Source organism: Erythrolamprus reginae, chromosome 1, assembly GCF_031021105.1.
Source record: "Erythrolamprus reginae isolate rEryReg1 chromosome 1, rEryReg1.hap1, whole genome shotgun sequence".
NCBI lineage: Eukaryota > Metazoa > Chordata > Lepidosauria > Squamata > Dipsadidae > Erythrolamprus > Erythrolamprus reginae.
In genome coordinates, this window is record NC_091950.1 from 377,655,468 (window position 1) to 377,681,688 (window position 26,221).

The window sequence follows — 26,221 nt, forward strand, 5'->3', positions numbered from 1 at the left end:
GAAATAAATTCGGTACTCCAAGCTGCAGGAAAGGTGGGGGCTGCTGCAATCCCGGCAGCTTTGGGGGGCTCTTTTCCTCATTGCTTCTTTTTATTACCTGTAAGCAGCTTCAAAAACTTTCTCCTTCCCTGTGGCTGCAACAGCAGCGGCTTCCCTTCCAGTAGCAACAGCGCCGGGACGTCACGTAATGAAGGGAAGCTGCTGGAGCGGCAGCAACTGCTGAGATGGCTCCGGCGGCTTCCCTTCATCATGTGACGTTCCCGGCGCTGTTGCTACTCGAAGGGAAGCCGCCGCTGTTGCAGCCACAGGGAAGGAGAAAGTTTTTGAAGCTGCTTACAGGTAATAAGAGGCAATGAGGAAAGGAGTAATAGCACTGAAATCTCAAATTATATAGTTTCTGCTGAGCCTCTTGGCATATCACCTTAATGTAAAATTGTTGGTACAATTTTGACCAACAAAATTGTCATCCCATTTATACTAGTCAGTAGAGTGGGAAATTAAATACTTAAATACTACCAATATTTTTCAGAGCATAAGACGCACCGGAGTATAAAATGCACCTTAGTTTTCAGGGAGGAAAATAGAGAAAAGAAACTGCTTATCAGATATTCATCTAGATAGCATGCTTAGTTTGGTCAGCTTTATTTTATCCCCTGGTTAGAGCTATTAAAAAAAACCTTCTTCAGTACAGTACAGTGATAAAGGAAAAGAAAAATGTATAAATTAGTAGTGAGAGAAATGTGAGAGGTATTGAAAATGAAATGATAATACAGTGATCCCCCGATCATTGCGAGGGTTCCGTTCCAGGACCCCCCGCAACGAGCGGGTTTTCGCGAAGTAGCGCTGCGGAAGTAAAAACACCATCTGCGCATGCGCAGATGGTGTTTTTACTTCCCAGCAGCGAGGAGCCGAAGATTGGGGTTTCCCCGCCGCCCACGCCCACGTTCGCCTTTGACTTCGGGACTCAGTTGGTAAACCGCGCGGCTGTTTTAAAACGTCGCCACCGGCATGTCCCGAAGCCAAACGAACCCGGGTGGCCGGGCGAGCAGCGAGCGAACGGCGGGTGGCCGGGCGAACCGCGGGCGAGCCGGGCGAACGGCGGGTGGCCGGGCGAAGGGCAGGCGGGCGAGCGGCGAACGGGGGAAGACCCAGGGAAGCCGCCCAGCAGCTGATCTGCCCGGCGCCATCTACGCATGCGTGCCCATAGAAAAAAAGGGTGCGCATGCGCAGATGGTGTTTTTACTTCCGGGTTCAAAAATCGCCATATAGCCGTTTCGCAATCATCGGGAGCGCAATACCCGGGGGATCACTGTATTGTAATTTTGTTAAAAAACAAGAAATATTGTTAAGAATATTGCATGGACGTATGAAATTCAGAAAGCAAATGCTCATAACATGAAACGACAAAAAAGACATTGAAAGGCAAAAACAAATAAAATGTATTGGGGAGGGGGAGAAAAAAAGGGAAAACAAAGGAAGTACAATTGCCTCTTGAAAAACGTTTGTGACAACCATGAACTGGATGGTTGAAAATCTCCAGACATATTTATGAAGGCAATTTCCACTTCACTGTTAAGTTTTTATATTTACTGAGGGAGATCAAAAAGTCAAACATCCTGATTTGTCAGAGCTTTAAATCAGTATTTTGTCAACTAGATACAAAAGCCCTGACAGGGTAGTAGATGCAAATTTTAAAAATCCAGTAGATACCAGTGTTCCCTCTAATTTTTTTGGGGGGGTGGGTGGAAAAGTATAGTGTCTGCGCGGCAGTCCCTTCGGGACTGGGCGACACAGAAATATTAAATAAATAAACAAACAAACAAACAAAAAACCCACCCTGTTTTGCCTCAGAGAATTTCAAAATAAAATACTGTACTGTGTGTCTATAACAGTGAGCTCATAATAGGGCAACTCTATCAATATCAAAATGCCACTTAAATAGTTGAGCTAGTTTCAAACTAGATTTTGATTTTCTTTCTCTCTTCCTTACTCCCATTCTTTTTCTTTCTCTTTTCCTTCCTCTCTTTTTTCTATCTGTTTCTCTCTCTTCCTCTCTTCCTCTCTCTCTCCTTCCCTCTCACTCTTTCCCTCTCGGCTTCTGGGCAGGTTTGAAAAACTCTGAGTTGATGATGATTTTTAAGTGAGCGATTGCTCACTGCTCAGCTTAGAGGGAACTATGGTAGATACATTAAACTTTATCCTTAGCTAACTTCATTAAACTCAACATTTTAGAAAGTTACCAGATTGGGGAAAATTTGATAAGTTTCATAAAGAAAAACATGAATTTCCTTTATGCAGTCTTGTTCTAAATATTACTCAAATAATCAAATCAAATAATATTATGTGATTATTGAAAATCAAAGCATTCAATAGTGGCATCTGCAATCTTCTGCTACTTTTGTCAAAACAATGAAAGCAGTTCCACCCTTTGGGGTGTGTCTACAACAAAAAGCACACAAAAAAGGCATGGGGGCTTACACTGCTTTCATTATTTTGACACAACTCTAAATCTTGGATTCTAATGGCCTCTTATGTATTAGTTGCTGGGAATCAGCATTCTATTTACCAAATATATTAAAAAAGCATAAATACAGGTAGCTCAAATTTTTATTAGGCACCCTGAGTAACATATTGGTGCCGGAAAAATAAGCTATATTTTTTTCTTAATCATATAGGATATAAAATCCAAATTTCAATTAATAAAGCCTATATTACCTGCCACCATCTCCTAAGCACAGTACTTTTGCACTGTTGCCAGATAATATTGTGTATTTTTCACATATATTCTTAATGCTACTTTAGTAAAACCTTTTTGTTTCATGGGAGTTACATTTATAGAGGCCCAAAGGCCCAAGGGTACAACAGTATCATATCCAGAAGCTTATCAAACAGATGTCTTGTGCAGGTGTTTATTTATTTGCTAATAAATACTTATTACTTATCTATGTATCTTTTACATTCTGAAATATTTTGAAGAGAGTTGTATGTGTCTTCCAAATCGGGCATAATTTATGCTTCTATCACATATCTTCCATTCCATACACTCTTTCAACTTTCCTACAATCAGTGCAAGCTACGCATAATTGGAAGAAAGACTAACCAAAAGTTAGAGAATATTTCAAACAAGTACCCAAATGTTTCTAAAAAAGGCAATTATAGTGAGGGAGCACCATATGCAATCATACACATTAACTGAAGTAAATTTCAGTGTATTCAACACAATCTAAGTTGCAACTGGAATTTAAGATACTATATTATACTATAATTATCAAAAGGTGTTAATAAACTTTATGACTACAACATATTTTCTTTTCATATACTATAAAGCCTTTGCATTGTGTTCATCAGACCTAGTTGGTTTTATATACTGTTGTATTCTCACAGCATCTGGAATAGAAATACAGTACATATTTCTTTGACTCCTTAAGTAATGACGTCAAAACAATTGCTTAAGAGTTCATTTTTAAAAACCACAAATTCAAATACTAAATGTTTTTCAGTAAAAGTTGGATCTTTTACTCTCTAAAGAAAAGCAATAAAACCAGATAAAACATATGCATTCGTATAATCTTTAAAATTAGTTTTCTTAAATCAAATATTCATTTTCTAATTCAGGGTATATTTTACTAAAACTTTATGATCAATTAATTTAAATAGATAATACAGAACCTTTACATATTACAAATTGGGCAAGGTAAGTGAATTTCAAATTTCTGGGAAAGAAATTATTTGGAAAGTTTAGGTTCCATAGTAACATCACTAATGGGATAAAATTTCCCTGGAGAACTATAACTGTTGGGCACTCAGTTTCAGGTGAGCCAAATGTACATATATTCTGGAATTTGTTGAAAGCAAAAATGAAAGATCTTCAGTGAACAATGCAGGTTTTTCTTGACTCCCTTCCCTCAAGGTATTTGCCCTGCCAGGTCAGATTCAATAGGCATACTCCAGGTCCCTTTCATTAAATGTTGCCATCTAATGGTATCTACACAATGTGTTTTCTTGACAATTGCTCCTGTTCTTTGGTACATCCTTCCCACTGTGGTCTGGCGGGTACCTACCCGCTTTGCTTTCTAAAATGCCCAGCCCAATGTTGGAGTAGAATTGACTGAGGTTGGAGCCCACTAAAGCTGTTGGTTGATATTTGGGAGTGTGTTTTTCCCCCCGTGATAGTTTTTATTGCAGTTGTTTTATTGTCTTTATTGCTATAGTTAAGGTGCATGAGATTATGGCTCATAAACTAGATGTTTATATAAATGAAATAGATAAAAACCTTCTATTATTCTTGGTACCCCAAACCACAGAAACTGGGAAAAATGATCTGCCACACCAAAATACTGAAAATTGGCTCTATAATAACTTTAACAATTACTTTGTTGTTTCAAATTTTGTATGAACATGAGTTATCATCTACAGATTGCTCAACGATTAAAGATGCTGAGCTGGTCAGCTGGAATGCTGAAAGCCCAGGTTTGAGACCCAAGCACGTGTGACAGGATGAACTCCTTTTGCTTGTCTCAGCTCCTGCCCATCTAAAGGTTTGAAAGCATACAAAAATGTGAGTAGATAAGTAAGTACCATTGTGGTGGGAAGCTAATAGCATTCTGTGCCCCTTGTTGAATAGTTATGCTGGCCACAGGACCATGTAAAAGGCTTCAGACAACATTGGCTTTTCAGCTAAATAACAGAGATGAGCACTGCCATTACAACTAGATAGAGGAAACCTTTACCTTGCATTTTAAACATCTATTTTCTAACATACCAGGTATAATGGGCACTCCACATCAAACAACATATACACTTAATAAAGTGGCAACATTTCAGCAGAAACAGTAACTTCTCTTCAATCTTTATATTAGAGAAAATTATCCCCATCTGTTGGTAGTAGAAGGCATACAATTACATTAATCAGTAAGTTATTTGAGTATGGTTTATTGAATAAAACATGATTGGCTAAGTTGTACAACATACAAAGTCACATATTTACAGATCATTCTAGCACATGTGACATATTGTATACTATACTAAGCTAAACCTAAAAACTGCATTGTCTCAATATGAAGTGTAAGCCTAGTTTGCATTGCATTTTATTTTTTTATTCCTGTATTTATTCATTGTGCTAACTGTATGCTGGGTGATATTTATATTTACAAGAAATGATTGTTTAAATCAGAGGTCCCCAACCGCCGGTCCGCGGACCGGGACCGGGCCGTTGGGGCTTTTCAGCCGGTCCGCGGCGCCAGGGCCCCCTCGGCCTTTCCGCACCACCAGCGGCGCTCCCCCCGCCAGCCAGCCAAGCCCCGCGCCCGCCGGAACCGGCTCCTCGCTCTCCCCCCGCCGCCCGCCGCGTTTGCAGGAGGTGGGGAGGGTTGGGCGGCCCGCCAAGGCCAGGAGGGACGCCGCTGCCCCCCCTTCCCTCTCTCCGCCCGCCGCTGCGCCTCCTTGACGCCGAGAGGAAATGCCGGCAAAGGCTTTCCTCAGCGGAGGCCGGCGGAGGTGATATTGAATGTCGGGGGAGAACGGGCGGTTGCGCGCGCTCCCTATCTCCCTGCTAGCCCACTCGGAATATTCAAAATAAGAAAAACCTTTGCCGGCGAAGGCTTTTCTTATTTTGAATATTCCGAGTGGGCTAGCAGGGGGATAGGGAGCGCGCGCAACCGCCCGTTCTCCCCCGACATTCAATATCACCTTCGCCGGCCCCGCCTCTCCTGCAAACCCCCTTGCTGAGAGCCCGGGGCGAAAGTGCTCTCGCAAAGGTGAGGCGGGCAGGGCGTGCGCGCGTCATCGCTGAGAAGAACGGAGAGAGAACGAGAGTGAGTGAGAGCAACAGACAGCAAGATAGAGAGAAAGTGAGAAAGAGAGAGTGAGAAAGGGGGGGAGAGAAAGAGATAGCAAGAGAGAGAACAAGAGAGAGAAAGAGCGTGAGAAAGAAAACAAGAAAGAGTGAGAGAGAGAGAAAGCAAAAGAGACAGAAAGAAAACAAGAGAGAGAAAGTGAGAAGAAGAGAGAGAAAGAGGGGGAGAGAGAGAGAAAGAGAGAGGGGGGAGAGAGAGAAAGAGAGGGAGAGGGAGAAAGAGAGAGGGAGAGGGGGGAGAGATAGCAAGAGAGGGAGAGAGGGAAAGGGGGAGAGAGGGGGGAGAGAAAGAGAGAGGGAGAGAGAGGGGAGATAAAGGAAGAGGAGAGAGAGAAAGGAAGAGAAAGAAAGAAAGAGGGATAGAAAGAGAGTGAGAGATGCTCAGTGAGCCTTTCTTTGAAGTTGCCTTTCTTTCTTTCTCTTTCTTGCTTTCTTTCTTGCTCTTTTTCTTTCTCTCTTTTACCTTCCCTTCCTCTATTTCTTCTTTTCTTTCTCCTTCCTACCTTCTTCCCTTACTCTCCCCTTTCATAAGTTTCCTTGCTTCCTTCCTCTGTTCCTGTCCCTTCCCCCTTTCTTTCTTTCTTTCTTTCTTTCCTTCCTTTCCTCCCTCCATTTCTTGCTTTCCTTTTCCTTCCTCCCTTCTTTCCTCCCTCATTCCCTTCTTTCACTCCTTCCTCTCTTACTCTCCCCTTTCACACCTTTCCTTGCTTCCTTTGCACCCTTCTTTTGTTCCTGTCCCTTCCCTCTTTCCTTCCTTCCTTCCCACCCTCCGTCCATTCATTCACCCATTCCTCTCTTGATCGCCCCTTTTACGGCGCCGCTGACAGCTAGCTCCCCCCCCCCCCACCGGGCCATGGAAAACTGGTCTAGCTTAAAGCCGGTCCCTGGTGCAAAAAAGGTTGGGGACCTCTGGTTTAAATTAAATAGGTGTGAATTTTTTTAATAAATCAAAACAGATTGTTCCTATCTAAGCAACTTTTTTTTAAAAAAAATGTAAAAACGATCATTACAATCAGGCTATGTATTATCCATCCTTGAAGTACGAAAGCAACTGAAAATATATCATTGTGGAATACAGGGATGGAAAATTTCATTATCTGAAGCCAACTACATATATTGTTTGTTTATATGTCTATGGTCAGTTTATATAGCCTATAAGGCTTAAGAGATGCCTCAATGTTATAAGACACATTAATATTCATCTATTACATTCATAAAATCATGACACTTATAAGCCATTGAAAAGTAGTGCACTACATAGTCCATGTAGGCACAGGGAATAGACTCATTCCAAATCTAGTACAGGTACTTAACATTATCAGAATATAGGATTTAGAGCTAGTGGTAGAAACAGGTAAATAGGCCCCTGAGTGAATGAAAACAGAGCATTTTATCAATTTCAGTTTCCCTTCCATATAATTCAATTTATGTCTATATTAAAATAATGTAAAGTAACTCAAGGAATAAATAGTAAAACAATTCAGCAACAATTATTCTGAAACAATTAATAAAACATTCACCAATCTCAAAAGTATTTGAGATATTTGAATGTTGACTTTTTTAATGAGAACAAGGAATTGAAATGCAGCATCTACTAGACTGGCATAAAGCTAAAAATATAACAGACGTTACTAACCTTTTTGCCAGCTAGTTTCACAAAGCATCTAAAAACAGAAATTTGCCTGAGTTTCACAAATTACTTTGTTAAAACACCCTATTTTTCTAGATTCATGTACAGTACAACAAAATATATACAACCAAAGCTTTATTTCACATATTTTATTTCTGTTTGTGTGTGTCTGTATGTGTGTGTGTGAGAGAGAGAGAGAAAGAGAGAGAGAGAGAGAGACAGACAGATACAGCCTTGTTAAAAATACTGCTTAATTCTAATTTTTTAAATAAAATATAAATTCAGGAAATCTGTTTTTCATGAAAGGATAGATGACACAAACAGAAATTTATTTTAAAGTGCAGATTCTGACAAATATATACAAATAACATCAAGCCTTATGAAAATACATTGTCACTGTATTGAATTCATATATGCAGTTTCCTCTCCCTCAAATAGGTGATTGTAGCTATTAGAGAATATAAAAAACACAAGCATTTTATATGAATTAATAATATTAAAACTTTATTTAGTGTAGATACTTTTCAATCAGTACATATCTGGCTTCATGGTGCTGTCTTCTAATTATTTCACTTTTATTTTAGCATTGTGAAATGAATATCATATCTGGTACACTGTGAAGAAGAATTTCCTCTTATGTACCACTGCTAATATTTCTTAATATAAAGTCAAAGACTACATCTGTCACCATCAGAGGTGTTGGAGCTCCACCCTCCTGTCAGCATATATTCTTATGTAAGTATCTGCACAATTATTTTTAATACTGAAAATACATCACATATTGAATACGAAACTTTTTGCATAAATTAAATCTGGATTCGTTTTTGATTTATCAGGTATGTATGAAATGCTAATTTATCTGTTGCAAATTCTATCATATTGTTCTATAGTCACTTACAGATTAATTAACTCACATGAACCATACTGTATCATACAATAAAATTAACAAAATGCACTGGGCTAAATTTTTTCAATACTAATACAAAGACTATATTGAGCCATATGATTCACACATATTATCTTTACTTACTATTAATTTATGAAGAGCTAACTACATTTTAAGAAATCTATATTCATGGCTGATTAAAATCCAATCCAGATTTTATTCTCACTATTACCACAACTGAGAACAGCTCCATGTGCAGATACAGGTGTCAGCATGTATATTATTTACTAAAATAAAAACTATTTATATGAGTATCAAAATGCATGCCAGAACATGCATTGAAACATGGAGGTCATAAACCAACACTTCTGTAGCATTACTGTTTTTTATTGGCAACATCTTTTACATTATAATTTATATTAAAATATAAATCAATAAAAATATTATCCAAAAGCTAACAAAAGTAACTATTACTTTTTAATAGTTTTAGAGAAATTAGGTTGTTTGGACATTATTTTGCGAAATTGAACAACTGTTGTTTATTTAGCACTCTAAATCTCTAAAATAAAACTCTTCAAAATACCATCAAAGCAACTTTTTTTACATTTATCTGGATTTAAAAAAACCTCCTCTATTATTATTCTTTCTTATTTCAAAATATGTGATTCAGGATATTTGAAAGATAGCAATTAATTTGGAATAAATAAGCAAAAGTCAGAACCATCAATTAAGTACTATATGCTATCAATTAAGTACCTATGCTTTGGACAATGCTCAAGATTTACACATAGCTTCATTTATGTATATACATATACATACATCATACGTACATCATACATACATACATACATACATACGTGCATGCAAGTTACCAAGATAGAATATGTTCATCCCAAATCTAAATTGTCACTATTTTTTCAATGCTTTTGAGAAGGAATAGAGTGGTACCTCTGCTTAAGAACGCCTCTACTAAAGAACTTTTCTAGATAAGAACCGGGTGTTCAAGATTTTTTTGCCCCTACTAAAGAACCATTTTCTATTTAAGAACGCGAGACCGGAAAATTTTCCAAGAAAATTTGAGAGCAGCACAAATGCCCGGCCAGTTTCCTGCCATTCCCCCTTTAATCCCGGCCATTTGGGCTGCCAGAGGAGCCTTTCGGTGGCGCTTAAAGAGGCTTGGGCAGTCCAGAGCGAACAAAGCATTTTCCTTTCTCTGGGCGCTAGAAGAAGGAATAAACCTCTGCCAGTGCCCAGAGAAAAGAAACGCTCCCTTCACTCTGGGCAGCCAAGGAGTCATCACAGCGAAGGAAAGGCGCCAGCTATAAAGCGAGCGAGCGAGAGGAGAGGGGAGCCCTTCAGCATGGGAAGGAAGAGGCAGCAGGTAGCAGCAGCACCACCCAGTGTATGGGAGGTAGTGAATGGGAGGCAGCCTCACGCCTCACAGTGTATTGGAGGCATGTGCTCCTCCTTGCTGCCTCAGATTCCCTTTTTTTTAAAGCCTTAAAGTTTTGGATTTTTTTGATTCCCCTCTCCTTACCTTCTTCCTTCGGCAGCAACTGTCCTCCTCCTCTTCTTCCTCCTCCTCCCACCCGAATTCCGAGCTTTTATTTCTTTCCTAATGGGTTTGCATGCATTATTTGCTTTTACATTGATTCCTATGGGGAAAATTGCTTCTTCTTACAAACCTTTCTACTCAAGAACCTGGCCACGGAACAAATTAAGTTCGTAAGTAGAGGTAAGGTACCACTGTACTTCATTCCAATCCTGTCAACTAAATCATTTACATGATGAAATTATAATTGTCATTTGAATATTCAAACCAAGTTTAATACAACAGTCCAAACAAACAAAAAAACATCTAAATTTTAGACTCAAATTCTAGGCCAAATTCATGTTTTTTAAACTTTCATGAATACATTACTATGAGATATGATATAGATTTAAAATTTGTTAATTTCTTACATGGGGTGCAATTTTCCTTTTTATCTCATTATATTTATGCTAGTAAGTGTATCTTACATTTACTCTTTCATTTGATTGGTTTCTCTTAAAATTCCTGTCAACCATTCCCTTGGCAGGTTTTCTGTTATTAGGTTACAAATTGAATTCGTAACATTTTTACAACTTAAGTCTCATTCATTAAGAATCTTATTCATGCCTGGATGGACAACCAACCAACCAACCAACCAACCAACCAACCAACCAACCAACCAACCAACATACATACATACATACATACATACATACATACATACATACATACATACACCAAAAGCTTTAAAGATTTTAAGTAGGAATTTAAAATATCAGAAAATCAAAACTTGTAAAAAGTATGCTATTAGCTAGACTTTTAATTATGATAGGTTAAAATCTTATTGAAGAAGCACTTTAAAGTTATATTTTTATAAATTTGATATTCTAACACCTTTTCAATTAATGAATTAAATGTCTTAATGTATAGCACTTCTATGTGATCATTGATCTAGCTTCATAAAATCTCCTTAATCTGACCTGCTATGATTAACTAGATGTACTCCTTTTTGTCTTAGTTGTAGCATGAATATTTATGTTTGACATAAACACAATGATATTATCCAATTTTAATGTGTTACAGAAAAATAATTTCCAGAAGGTACTGCTTTAATACTACTTCTGAAATCTAGCATCTACTTCACTTATGTTATAATTCTCAGTCAAGCAGTAAGTAAATGAAATGAAATGCAATGTTACTTTAGTTGTATTTTTTACTATTCACAAAATTTGCTAAACTGTTTGGAAACTATTATTACATAAATCCAAAAGCAAAAGGTCTATATAACAGTCAAAAGAAGGAAGTGATTTTGTTTCAAATGATACATTATAATATTAATAATTATGTAATTAATATTAAGATTATTTTTAAATTTTATACAAACTCTAGACAAAACCCCCCACATCTTCTAAAAATAATCTGGTTCCTGCAACATTGTTGTTTGATTGGATGAATGTGAAGAACAGGCAGAGCTGAATTAAAAGCATTCTGGGATTCTTTATGAGCAAGTTCAGAGTTAACAATCCCTCACATCTTTTTGGAGGAAAAAATACTCTATCACCACATACATCTGAAATTTAGCATTTTATCACTAGTAAATTATTCTTACATACTCAAACAAAAGACATTCCTTTAACAACAGTAACTAAAGGTGTTTTCTTAATCGACCAAATTCATAGGTCATTTTCCTTTTATCCTGAGAAAGGTGCGACACCCAGTGCATAAAAATTAAAAATCCAAGCCAATGGATAATACATGCAAAATGTCTCCTACGATCCCACCCGTTCTTCTCCTTTAGAAAATAACCCTGCGACGACAGCACACCAACACTGGGAGAGAAACCTAGCCAATTAATATGGCAACAGTTACGCAGCCTAGTGAGAAAATGATCGCCCTCCTCCTCCTTTTCCAACACTTTCCCCCGCCCCCAGACACCCAGATCTGGGGTTTATTTCATTTTTTTCCGGGGATCGTGTAAATCTTTTCTATTAGGAGAACGAAGGAAAAACAGGAATCCCTTTCACGATTACATTTCCAATTCTCCCAAACAATGGTGCTTGTCTAATTGGGTCTCAATCTTAATATTTTTTTTATGCTAGGCCCCGGACCGACAGACGAGCAGGGAACTGAAACCTCCTTCACACACGCGGAAAAACGAAGGTTTCTCTACCGCCACCCGCAGCAGCCAGACACCAGGAACAAATATTTGTGGGCTTTTATTTAGGCCAGTGTGAGAGAGCGGTGCGACAGACTGAAGGGGGCGAGAAGGGGGGAAAAGAAGAAGGAAGCGGATAAATAAATGGCCGATGATCTACCCCAACAAAAAACGCCGCCTATGTAGGGACGAGGGGTCTGCAATTCCTTTCTTTCACGCCACCCCTCCGAATCCCTCCCTATCTCGGATCGTGGGGGGGTTTTCGCCCCTCCTCGGGGTCCGGGTAACCAAAGCCATGCAAACTGCGCAGCAAAAACACTGGGGCAGGGCGAGGGAGAGAGAGAGAGGAAGGGGAAAGGGAGGGGGGTGAGAGAGCAGTTCTTGTCTCCATGAGACACCATTACAAAAAGAGAGAAAAACCGGGGGGGGGGAGAGAAAGAGGGAGGGGAAAGCCGCCGCCGAGGAGGAGGAGGAGATGATTAAAGAGAATAAAAGGAAATATGTCAACACAAGTTACCGGGATACACACCGTGTCCCGGACACGGCGGGGGGAGAGCTTTTTTTTCCCCCTCCCTCGGCTAAAATAAACCTCCGGGGAGAAGGTGGGAAAAAGACCCGGGCCTCTTCTTCCTATTACTCTCCCTTTCTCTCTCCTTGGGGGGAACCGAGAGGAGGCTCTCTGCTCTCTCTATTCAACCCCCACCGCCACCCAAAAGTACCTGAGAGGAACCCATAGTTTATTGGCAACCCAACGCTCGAGCAGGGCCCGAGCCAAACAAAGCGCGGCCTATGTGTCCCTAACAGGTCCTCGGGAGGGGGAGAGCGTATCTAAGGGCTGGCAGAGCGGGTGAGGAAGAGGGGGGAAGAGAAAGGAACCCCACCCGCTTGGCCGTCTCTCCTCTGCCCGCGCCCCTTTACCGCCCTTGTCCTTGCCGCCCCTCCCTCCCTCTCCCTCCGTCTCTTACCCCGTTCCCCAGCGGCGATAGCGGCTGCGGCGGCAGCTACGGCGTTGTTGTTGTTCCTCTCCGGCGGCGGCGGCGGTGGAGGCGGCGGCGGCAGTTGCAGTGGCTGCTGCTGCTGCGGCTGAGCAGGAGGAGGCGGTGGCGGCGGCGGCGGCTGCACCGGGCGCGGCCTGGACACTCGCCTGGGTCTCCTGTTGGCGGCTCGGACCGAGTTCATTTGCCGGTTCGGGCGGGGGGAGGAGAGGGGGTCGCTCCTCCGGCAACGAGACTCGGGGAGGGGAGGTGGGGGAGGAGGAGGAGGAGAGGGGGGAGGAAGGTTTCCTGGCTGAGGAGACCGGCCCAGAGGAAAGAGCTCGCTCAGAGAAAAGGCAGGCGCCTCCTCCTCCTCCTTCTCTGCCTCCCGTTGCCGCCCGGGTCTCTCCTCCTCCTCCGCCGGCGGCGGTTAACGAGGGGGATGCTCGTGCCGCCGGTGACCCCCTTCCCCCTGCTCCGGAGCTCGCGCTTCTCCCTCCCACCCCTCCCCAGCCCCCCCCCAAGAAGGTCTCTCTCAAGGGAGTCACCCACAGCCGGCCCGGCTTCGGCTTAAGCCCGTCGCCTCTCCGTGGCAGGAGGAGCCATGGACACTGCCAGGGAGAGAGAGAGAGAGACAGAGCGAGAGGGGGAGGAGGAGGAGGAGGAGGGGTAAAAAAGAGGCCCTCCCTCTCCCCGTCCCCTCACTACACTCTCACAACGGGCAAGGCGACAAGCCTTTGGCTCGCCCAATCCGCGCATCCCGCATGGAAAGGATGAGGCCGCTCGGCCAATGGTGGCGAGGCTTGTATATTCAGGCCGAGGGGTGGCTGGTAAAGGTATTGAGGAGGTGGAGAGAGAAAAAGAAGAGGAAAAAAAGGAGCGGAGAGGAAGGGAGGGAGGAAGCTGAGGAAACTAGTGGGAGGAGAGACTGCGGGGTGGGGTGGCGGGAGGAGGCCGCGGAGAAAGGGGGACTGTATAAAAAGCCGAGGAGCGGGAGGCCAACGAAGTGCGGGGAAGGCTCGGGAGGGCGGCTCAGGGCAGGGGGTGGGTGGGAAATGTTCCTTAATTTGTCCAGAGCTGCGTTCAAGGAAAGGGAGGGAGCAAATGGGGGTCCCCGTCTTAGATCTGGGTCAGAGGTACAAAGAGTTCCAAAAAAAATTGGTCTTCCTGCCAGAGGAACAGAAGCGTTTCGTCTTTTCGAGAAAGAACAAGCGAAGGAGCATGGGATGATAGAGTAACGCGGTTATTATAAATGATTATCCAAGGAAATGATTAATCAGTTCCTGAGTTGGGGAATCTGGTGGAGCAGAAAATAAAGGGTGGTTTAAGTTCTGAAACGGGTTTTTTGGTTTGACTGCGTGGTTCATCTGGGACCCTTCGGTTTGTCAGGGAGGCGGAAAATAAATCAAGGCATGTAGAATAAAAGGGTAGGTATGAAATGCTTTTTTGGAAAATGGTGTCCCATCTGAGGAGAGATTCTTGATGTTTCTTGCTGGGTGGTTTTCTTCCCTTCTGTTTGGGTACTACAGTATTGTAGTACAGTATACAGTATTTTAAAATATTAGATTTGTCATTGTACACTGTTTTATTATTGTTGTGAGCCGCCCGGAGTCTGCGGAGAGGGGCAGGATACAAATGTAATAAACAAATAAACAAAACATTGTGGAGTAGGTGAGCATAGCCTTTCTCAGGTGAAGGGCCAATGTGACATATTTTGTGGGTTCAGTAGTCCCTTTTCTTAAAGCTATTTCTTCCATTTTAAAATAACAGCATTGGAAATATATTGTGGGGCGCATCAGTCAGTTGAGTATGCCTAGACAATTTTAAAATGTCCTCTATTTTAAAGCTCATACCTAGCATTGATGTTGTTAACATGTCTGTTAGATCCTCCTTCATCTGCTGTTCCGAGAGACCCTACTCAGTTTTTGTGATCTTGGATTAAAAATTTGTTTGCTGCTTATATTAATGTCTTTGGCAAATGCCCTTTTTTATCTTCCTTATCCTTTTTAACCTTTCCAAATTGCTTGTGTAACTACAGCATTTGGTTTTAAGTCTCACTGCCTTTATATCTATTTTCATGATGTATTTGCTTTAATGCATTTAATTATAACTTATCCCCCCCACCACCTCTGCAAGGTTAACCATGTTACTCCATTGCATGAAAAACCACAAAGATTATTATAAAGGCTAACATATTTGCAATAAGTGTTGTATGACTACAGAAACTACACGGGTGTACCAATAGATTTATATCAAAAGTTATCCCACAGATTCTTTTCTATGTATGACCTATTAGCCTTAAGACAATTTAGAATTTGTAAAAATCCAATCTCTATTAAAATTGCAACATTTATATTTATGTTACAACTAGAACAACTTAATGTCACAAATTACTATAGTAGGTCTTCCTTTAGATAGCTATTTAAGTTTATTCCCCATCTCAAAATCATCTTCTGCATCTTGATTTTATATATGACATTACTAAATTATTTTGGTTTTGCACAACCTATTCAATGCTGTTAACCCTAATAATTTTAACTATATCCTTCCAATAGTATGTCTATGGGAGGTAAACTTTCTCTTAGCGCCACCAAATTCTGTTATGTTAAAAGTTCTCTTCCTCTTCCATTTTGATTTTTTATATATATAAAAATCCGTAAAACCTACCAAGAAACTGGCATAAGTACAATCCGACACTATCTTCCTAACCTAAAAAAGCAGACAACATGACACCATTCTTAAAAGGTGAAGAATCCTCTATTGTCAGCATATTTGTTGAGGGACCTCCTCTTCCCAGTTATATCTACCCATTCTATCAGATCCAACCAGAGAGGCATGTTACAGGTCCTATCTATTAAGAAATGTAATCTGATAAGATCTAGGAAGAGAGTATTTTCTGCCCTCATTTCTCCAGAATTTAAATTGAAAACTACCCTTCTGGTGGAGCCTAAAGACTTGGATGTGCCATCATGCATGGAGGTCTGACAGTAATACCCTGTTTCCCCGATAGTAAGACACCCCCGATTGTAAGACGTATCGGGGGTTTCAGGGGGGTCGGCTAATATAAGCCGTACCCCGAAAGTAAGACATATGTCCGGGGAGGGGCCCGATGACGTCGCTTCCAAGCTCCCCGCGCGCCCTTCGCCTCGCTACGGCGCCACCGCCTCTTCCCCGGCTTGGCAAAGCGAAGGACAGCGCTGGTCCGAAGCGAGCCGAGCGGGCGGCGGCTTGCAGCGAAGGCGCTCGTCCCAGCAACCGAGTCCTGCCGAGGCTCGGCTGCAAGCGGCCAGCGAGGCCGACCAGCTCCGAGGCGAGCGGCCGGAGCTGCGCCCTCCTTCGCCCGCCTCCTTTCCGGCAGGCAGGTGGGGCTGCCCAATTGCGCAGAGCGGCTCCTCCCCTCCAGACACACGCTTCCCCGACACGCGTCTGTGGCTCCACGCGTGCACGCCGCTTGGAGCCCTGAGGTTGAACTTGGAAAAGGGCTCACGAGGCTCCTGTCCCGCGGCTGCCCTTCTGGACTCTGGGGAGATGCCTTCGGGAACGCGACCCTTTCAATTTTTTTCCAATGTAAGACATACCCCGAAAGTAAAACGTAGTGGGGCTTTTGGGGGTAAAAAGAAAGTAAGACACTGTCTTACTTTCGGGGAAACACGGTAGTTAGCCTTGGCAGTGATTATATAAAACAGATATATGGTTTATATTCACCAACTTACTGTGCTTCATGTTTTACTATCTAGGTTGCTGCACCTATCCATTTGCCACACTGTGAAGGGCTCACAGATTCTCCAAAATATTGTGAACCTATGCAGCCATTCAACCAAGGAAACTTGTCCATCCTTTCATGAGGTGTATCCTTTGACCCACTAAATCCACACATAACTTAGATGAAACACTTTTTTTCATTGGAAGAATACTATTAGTCTTCAAACTACATCCATGCATTTAGTGATCTTTCAAAGTTATGACGTTGCCAAATAAATGATAGTTACAATCAGTCCTTGAAATTATGGCCATTTCAACATTCCCTTGGTAATGTGATCAAAATTTAGGTGCTTGGTGACAACCCACATTTATGACCAGGTACAGCATCACATGAATACAACTGGGACTGCTGAAACTGCTTTCCTAAGCAGTGCAGTCATGTGGCTTTGCATGACCTCTTCACTTGATTAACATCCTGATCCCAATTAGAATCATAATCCAAGGACTTCCTATACTTTCAAGATACTATCTAGAACAGACATACTGTTTCTAACAAATCATATCCTGGGACAATAACTATAGTTCATACCAAACCCAACTGTGTTTTTAAAAATACTGCACAGATATTCCCAGATGGATATTAGACTGTTAGATTTCTACATTGAAAGCTATCTCTAATAAGCCCAAGCCACGATTATGTATTCTCCTGATACAACAATATTAATAGAGCAGAAAGCCACTTAAGATCCCAAGAACAACATCTGACAGTGGAGGGCAGTTGTCATGAGTACAATTGATTATGTTAAGGAAGCCAAGAAGCAACTCTCCAACCAACTACTGTGTACAAACAAGAACCACATCCCTCTCTGGCAATAGTTGGTTGGCAACTGCTGGAGATGGAATGTTGGGCTAAGGAGATGATTTTAGTTCCTGTCCTGTTCCTGTTTAGGAATAATAAAGTTTTCCCATAACCTGGTTGATTATGAGAATAGATAATAATTGACAAGTACATTGAACCAAGTGATACATTTAAAAAAAAGTAATCCTATAATATTAAACTACAGGAAAGAAATACTCTATTATGTAATACATAGAAATAATAAGAAAATGTGTAATAAGTAGTTATTTGATAAAGTAAAATGTAAAAGCATGTGTAAATCTAAGCTATAATAATGACTAATCTGAACTAAATACTGTTGTAAGCCACCCTGAGTCCTTCAGGATTGGGTGGCATAGAAGTCAAATAAATAAATAAATAAATTATTATTAAAGCACAAGTACAATGCAGTTCCCATGAGTAAAATCAAAGAAATTTAGGACTGAGCAAAGCTTCATTAAAAAACTAATTTAGAGATCAAATGTATATACTTAAGGAAAAAATTGTATTAAATAACTTGAGAAACTATATGTCATTAAAGCAATAACAATAGAAAATGGTCCTGTTGATTGGGCATGATGTTTACCATTCAGTATGCCTGTTGAATGCTAGTTTGGGGATCCTCCATTAGTATCAGTCTATCTAGCTGTTTGTCTATCCTGCTTTGTTAGCCCTCCCAGATAAACCAAGCAAGAAACATAATTAGAGGAGCGAATTCTACACTATTCCAAAGCTACAGTAACAGAATTTTGCAGATTTCCTTTCCAATCTGATCAAAACAGATTATAAAACGTTATTACTGCTTACAGTACTGTATTTAGCATGGAGTTCTTTATTACTACTTATAGTAATAATTTCAAAAAATGAGCAGGAAGTTTGTGGGTCAGTTGCCTTGTAAGTGGGAATTTTTTTTTCCAAACAATATGTGCTAGTCATTGAAGTATACAAGAATTCCAAACAGAAATGGAGTATAGGGTAGAGGTTGTTTGTCAGTAACCTCTGCTGAATAAAAAAATGGCAATTTTGAATTGTAATATTCAAAAATGCTGGAATGAATTTTATTATGTTCACATTAAAAAACTAATGAAAATAATGCATACTTACTGTTATTCTGAACCTTTAAAAGAAATATCAAAGTTGTTCAATATTTGTAACTAATCACAAATAACTAGATAGCCCGGGAGCCATTGACTCATACTTTCAGATATATTTCCTTACCAGATTCCCCAAAGCATTCAACAGTGAAAGAGCTTCTAATGTATTGCCTTCACTGTATCTACCTTGAAAATAACCCATGTTGAACTGTAAAGCATAGTCAAACATCAGTACAAGAAATGTTTTATGACATTTGGCATTAGGTCATAAACTGTTTTATGATAATATTTTATATCCTAAACTGTTTTATAAAAGTTGCCAAATTTCAGTTCCATGGAAGTCATAAGGTCTCAGGTTTTGGATGCATTCTATAAGTTAACCCACTTGAAGAATCTTGATTCAAAACTTATTGCCCATGATATACCATTTCATCCAGTTAAAGGATAAGGGAACAAGATTTTTAGTAGTATATAACTTGATAGTTTTCCCAATGTCTAACAAATTCAGTAATCCAGTTTAGACCAACAGCTGCTGAAAAAATGAAAACTATGAAAACTATTATAAAGAAAATGCTTCCAAAAATTCCCTAGACTTACATTTTGTTCCTGAAGTCAATAACACAAAGTTTTCATATATGAAAATATATCCCAGTGAGAATAAATACTAAGATAATTTTTCCTTAAATTATAAAATAATGAAATTAATTATAAAATTACATTTATTTTTATTTATTTTTATTTATTTCAATGTAAACATTTAATATCCATGAATTTATAAACCATCTGTGTTATTTATATTTCTGCTGAAATCCACTAATTCCTTGTGGTTTACAATCATAGAACATTTTTAAAATTCAGCACAATAAAAAAAAAATTAAATGGACAAAAAAATGGAAACACCTTGAAAAATCATCCAAATACCTTTTAATATGGTGTTGGTCCACCTTTTGCGGCAAATACAGCCTCAATTCTCCAAGGTATTGATTCATACAAATTGTGAATTATTTCCAAAGGAACTTTAGCCCATTCTTCAGTTAAAACAACCTCCAGTTCTTTTAGAGATGATGGTGGTGGAAATTGACTTCTTACTTGAATCTCTAAAATCGACCATAAATACTCAATAATGTTGAGGTCTGGTGATTGTGGTGGCCAGATGAGATGCTGAACTTCATTAGAATGTTCCTCGTGCCATTCTTTAACAATTCTTGCTCTATGGATTGGTGCATTATCATCTTGAAAGATGGTATCCCCCTCTGGAAACAGTTCTTGAACCATAGGATGAATATGGTAGGCCAAAATTCCTAAATAGTGATGGCTGTTAATTCTTCCATGAAGGGAAATCATCACTGAACCCCTGCCATGTTTGCCGGTTGGGAGAAGGCAGTCTGGATGAAATGATTCTTTTGGCTGTCTCCAAACGTAAACTCGGCTGGAGACCAGAAAAAGGGTAAACAAGGATTCGGCAGAGAAAATCACATCTTGCCACTGCTCAAGGGACCATTTCTGGTGGTTTCTACACCACTATAAACGCTTTGAAACATTTGTCTTTGAGAGCAGAGGTTTTCTAGTGGCAGCTCTTCCGTGAAATCCAGATTTGTGAAGCTCCCTTCAAACAGTTTTTGTGGAAATTGGGTTCTGTACGTATCTATTGAGCTCTGCAGTGATTTTAGGAGCTGTGGCCTTGTGATCCGCTCTAACAATTCGCTTTAGAGTCCGACGGTCTCTCTCAGACAACTTCGACTTTCGACTAGACCTGTGCTTGGCTGAGGACATTTTCCCTTCTCTTTCAAAAGCAGTCATTACTTTTGAGACATTACCTCTTGAAACACCAAACATTCAGGCACTTTCTGTTACACTAGTGTCTGCTATTCGAGCACCAATAATTTGGCCTCTTTGAAAGTCTGAGAGGTCTGCCATTTCTAGAAGGTTATAACCAATTTCCTTAAATTTCTGGGGGAGAAAGGTAGTTCTGTTATTCAATCAAATAACAGAATTTTTTTTAAAAAACTTTAAAATATGTCAAATTTTGATTGATTTGAACATGTTCAAACATTATGATGCCAAAAGGTCAAGTGTTTCATTTTTTGTCCACCCCCTGTATGTGGCATTCCTGAAGTACACAAACCAACTAAAACCCTCCAAAACTACCTAAGTAAAACAAACACCCAACAGAAAAAATAGGAGTCACCTACCACATATAGTATACAGATTGCAATAGCCACTATGTAAAACAAACAGGCAGAAAATTAATTGAGCACATCCATGGACACTAACTAGAAGTGAGAGGACATGAAAATTCTTTAATTTCACAACATGTGGACAGATTTAACCAGGTTTCAACTGGGAAATTGTGAGCAAATTTTCTACACCTTCAGGTGCAAAAACTCAAAAGAATTTCTGGAAGCCCAGCACTCAGACAGATTGGCCATCAACAAACACATAGATATGAATAACATCTACACCAGGGGTCTCCAACCTTGGTGACTTTAAGTCTTGGGGACTTCACAGAATTCTGAGAGTTGAAGTCCCCAAGTCTTAAAGTTACCAATGTTAGAGACCCCTGATCTACACATTCATTAAAAAACTCAAAAGGGACCAAAAAAACTCCAAAACATCTCACCAGCAATCAACTTTCAGATGAACAGAGTTTGATACCTAAAATTAACATTAGACCAACGTCAAGAAATAAACAATGCCCTAATCAAGGAATTATCAACTTAGACCAGCAAGCTACTAGTAAACAAGGAATCACAGAGACTACTCCCACCAGGACAAGTCAATGTTATAAGAGTAAAATCCTACTTCTAACACTGATTATCATTTGGAAATGAAATAACCAAAGAAAACAAGCTCAGAACTCCACAGTTAAATCCTGAGCTATAATGTTTAAAGAAAATAATCTCTCCAAGGAAATTGTATGCTTGCTTCCAGAACAATTAAGAGATATCCAAAATGAAATTAAATATATTGTTTTATAAATAATTGCTAATTCTGTCTTTATTTAATTGTAATTAAAATAGCACAATATAGTGCCTCAACTAATGTATATGCTCAGGCTTCTCATTTGTCAAGTTGATACAAGAGCAAAAGCAACATTCCTGTCCTGAAATTCTGATTCCCTTTTGCGTCCTACTTTTTTGAGTCATGTTTTCTTCAATTTTGGAGTGAAATCATGGTTAAATATTAGAACTATTTTGGGAACCAAGGGTGATATGAAGGTTTTGTTCACATGCAGCTATACATAAAACTGTTCTTATACTCTCTACAGCCTTGTACTGGTTGGGCTTTCACACTATCTTAAACCTAATTTTAACCACAATTTAACTGGTTTAATAAAGCAATACGGTTTGCACAACATGCTAAGATATAAGATTGTTTTTGGAATGGAATTAGAAATGAGAATAGAATAGAATACTGTGTATGATACGACAAAGAAGGAATTTGTCTCTGGTGCACTAGTTCTCAATGTACAGAAGAAGAAGAATAACACCAATAAGGAGGGAATAAAAATAAGGATAAATAATATTACGGTCATACTACATGAGGAAAAATACAAACATCAGACAGCACTGTGAGAATTAGGTGCTTGGCAAATTGATTCCATGAGGGAAAAAACTCACTCTGTCTAGTTGTTTTGCCATATAATTCCCCATGGTGCCGTCCTGAGGGAAGGAGATGAAATAGTTTATGTCCAGGATGTGAGGGGTCTGTAAATATCTTTTTCAGTTAATAGTTGAGTTCATAAAATATGGGAAGTCAGATTCATATTTTCCTTTAGCATGATATGTGAGGGCTACTAATTCTGTGCTGTCCAAAATCCCAGAAGTACCTCATAAGTACCTTTCTAAGTCTGAATCTTATTTATTCCATACTTCCCTTTTAGAATCAGATTGCAGAAAGTCTGCAGCTTCTGTGCGCCATTTTTGGATATGCAGGGGAAAAATGTTCTTCTCTTATCCTCATCATTCTTTAATCTGTCAGGAAAGCATGGGGAGCATGAGCAACCTCAAGATCATTCAGTACCTTTGATCTTAATTTCCAGATCCTGTAATTTCTTTAAAGTATACATACTTTTCTCTTTCTCACCACCAAACACACAGAGTTACTGGAGTGTCAAACAGGATTTTAATGAGTCCCATTAGAGTGTGGGTAAAGCAGCTGTTCAAGTTAGTTTCTGTAAATAATTCTATATGATCCATTGCTAAGATTTTAAAAACCACCGCTAGAGCTCTTCTGTTTCCTATCATATCAGTTGGAAAGCAAGTTTGTAAAGCAAATAACTTTCCATTAAAGATCTTATATTCATTGGGAATCAAAAGCTAGATTGCACTTTGCATCACCTTGACAGTCTCAATTTAATTATACTGACACAATATAAAATGATTCTGAGAATAATCATTTATATGGATCTCTATTTCTTTTTTTCTCTTTGGCTCATGAAAACATTTACACAGCAAAATACATCAATTGTGCATTCAAGAGTCTTTTATACAATTCATTTCTTGCTGGAAGGATGATATAACCATAATTAAAATATAGTGATGCTGTTTGGTTTTGCAGCAATTTCAATACCAAACTTATTAGCTAACATAGAAACATAGAAACATAGAAGACTGACGGCAGAAAAAGACCCCATGGTCCATCTAGTCTGCCCTTTTACTATTTCCTGTATTTTATCTTACAATGGATATATGTTTATCCCAGGCATGTTTAAATTCGGTTACTGTGGATTTACCAACCACGTCTGCTGGAAGTTTGTTCCAAGGATCTACTACTCTTTCAGTAAAATAATACTTTCTCATGTTGCCTTTGATCTTTCCCCCAACTAACTTCAGATTGTGTCCCCTTGTTCTTGTGTTCACTTTCCTGTTAAAAACACTTCCCTCCTGAACCCTATTTAACCCTTTAACATATTTAAATGTTTCGATCATGTCCCCCCTTTTCCTTCTGTCCTCCAGACTATACAGATTGAGTTCATTAAGTCTTTCCTGATACGTTTTATACTTCAGACCTTCCACCATTCTTGTAGCCCGTCTTTGGACCCGTTCAATTTTGTCAATATCTTTTTGTAGGTGAGGTCTCCAGAACTGAACACAGTACTCCAAATGTGGTCTCACTAACAATAATGAAATCTTTTTCTTTTCTACATCAAGCTGTGTGTGTTAGGAAATATAAAGAATAAGCAAGATGTTGCATTCCTGCATGTTGCTACTGCCCGGATTGGGGTGGGGGATGTAGTGGGGTAGCGAAAATGGAGCTCTGCCCAAAGCACCCAATTTGCACTGAAAGATGTTGAAAGAAAATGCAGGGCATCTTGCATAAGCCACACCCACTGTGTGATAGTAAAACTTTTGGTAGGCCTTCACTGCTTATAATATAAAATCAATGAACATCACAATTAAAGTGGCTACAAAGACATTTGGACCATTGGATGGCAGTGTTGTCATCAAAAGATATTGCAAAATAAGTCCTCCCAAGCTGTCTTCCATATTTATTTAGTTATTTATTTATTTTATTCGATTTTTATGCCACCCTTCTCCTTAGACTCAGGGCGGCTTACAACATATTAGCAAGACCCTTTTTAACAGAGCCAGCCTATTGCCCTCACAATCCGAGTCCTCATTTTACCCACCTCGGAAGGGTGGAAGGCTGAGTCAACCTTGAGCCGGTGATGAGATTTGAACCGCTGACCTTCAGATCTGTAGTCAGCTTCAGTGGCATGCAGTACAGTACTCTACCTGCTGCGCCATCCCTGCTCATGAAGGCTGTTCAGCAGCACCTATTTAAAAGATACTAGACAGCCCTATTATTTGGATTTTTAAGGACTGTAGACAAGTTTCTTTAAAAGACTCATTAAATCTGGCATTTAGGGAGTGAACCAATAACCAAAAGAACAGAAAAAAGGAGTGTATGGCCATTTTTCATAACTGAATAACATAAATTGGGATTTCCTCCTGAGATCAGTATTGGAACTTTGCTTTTTAATTTGTCCGTAAGTTGCTTTTTCTTTTTAGGAAGTAGTATGGCTTAAACATTTTAAATGTCACTTGTCCTTTGGTATGTTTGAAAGGGGAAATTATTCTGGTCAGTGAACTTTGTTGCTGCATCCCCTGTTTAAAGTGACAACTGGAATTCTAGCTGCATAAATCAGCATGCCAGCATGCTATAAACTTTCAACACACCGGATTTTTCTATACAGATAATCTTTGACTTACAACTGTAATGGAGTTTGTCCATTATGGCTGCAAGTCATAATAGTCATTAAGCAAAGTGCCAGGTGTGACCTGGGCAAGTAAGGCGGTATAGCCCTGGATGATTGCATTTGGACCCAATCTATTCCTTGCCTTCTTTATATAGTACAGAGGCCTATGTTACTTTCCCGCTTCTGGCATGGTGCCACGTGTAAGAAGGTTATGTGGCGGAGTGATTTCTTTTCAAGAAATCTTTTTAAGTGGACGAGGCTGCGATGAGGGGTATGAAAGAAGATGTGGGACCCATGGCAATGGAGCTAGCACTCAAAAGTTTCTTTTCTTTTTTTAACCGGATAGGTGGCGTTATTCTGTCATCTCTAAAAAATATTCCTCTACATCCTGGCAGTGACATATGAAATGACAGACTAAGCTCGCTCGGTGGTTGTGAATATTCAAAGTTACAACAACACTGAAAAATGTGATTTACAGCAGGTCCTCACACTTATGACAAATGCAGGATTCCCCATGGTCAGAATTCAGATGGCAACCAGCATATATTTTTAGTGATGACAGCAGCATTGGGTTATGTAATTTCCATTTGTGACTTTCCAAGCTTAATAACTGTGACAAATGTGAAATTGGGCATGACACACTTGCGTAACAACCTTGCTTAGCAACAGAAATTCTGGTCTTTAGTTTAAGGACTACCTGTAGTTCAGATATTTCATTGCATTCCAATAGTTTTGGTCAGAGGGTCACCCTCATACAGTGATCCCTCGATTTTCGCGATCTCGTTCTTCGCGAAACGCTATATCGCGATTTTTCCACCCGATGACGTCACTCTCTTCCTTCCTTTCTCATCTTTCTTTCTCTCTCTCTTTCATTATCTTGCTTCTTCCTCTCTCACACTCTCTTCCTCCCTCTCTCATCTCTTTCTTTCCTTCTCTCTCTTTCTCTATCTCTCCCCCTCTTGCTGGTGGGCGGCGGGCGGGCGGGCGGGCGGGCAAGCGGGGGCATCAGCGAGGAGCCGGGGTTTCCCCTTTGCATGGGCGGCGGGGAAACCCGGATCTTCATCTGCTCGCTGCTGCTGCGGCCACCCAGCAGCTGATCTGCTCGGCGGCAGCAGCGAGGAGCCGAATCGGGCTTTCCCCTTTGCGTGGGCGGCGGGGAAACCCTGATCTTCGTCTGCTCGCTGCTGCTGCCGAGCAGATCAGCTGCTGGGCGGCCGCAGCAGCAGCGAGCAGACGAAGATCCGGGTTTCCCCGCCGCCCAAGCAAACTCCACCATCTGAGCATGCGCGGCCATGGAAAAAGGGCGTGCATGCGCA

At 40.3% G+C, this 26,221-nt stretch overlaps 1 protein-coding gene across 2 annotated transcripts in view; it reads right to left on the reverse strand.

Annotated features, from left to right (window-relative positions):
• FBXO11 (F-box protein 11) overlaps positions 1 to 13,707 on the reverse strand; it is a 96,464-nt gene extending 82,757 nt beyond the window's left edge. Inside the window, exon 1 of one of the 2 annotated variants that reach the window (XM_070734708.1) lies at positions 13,022 to 13,707. In XM_070734708.1, coding sequence (XP_070590809.1) covers positions 13,022 to 13,235 — 214 coding nt within the window. In that variant the 5' untranslated portion in view covers positions 13,236 to 13,707. The remainder of the gene's footprint in view (positions 1 to 13,021) is intronic. The other variant, XM_070734709.1, reaches the window with a different exon arrangement.
• Positions 13,708 to 26,221: the final 12,514 nt, after the last annotated feature.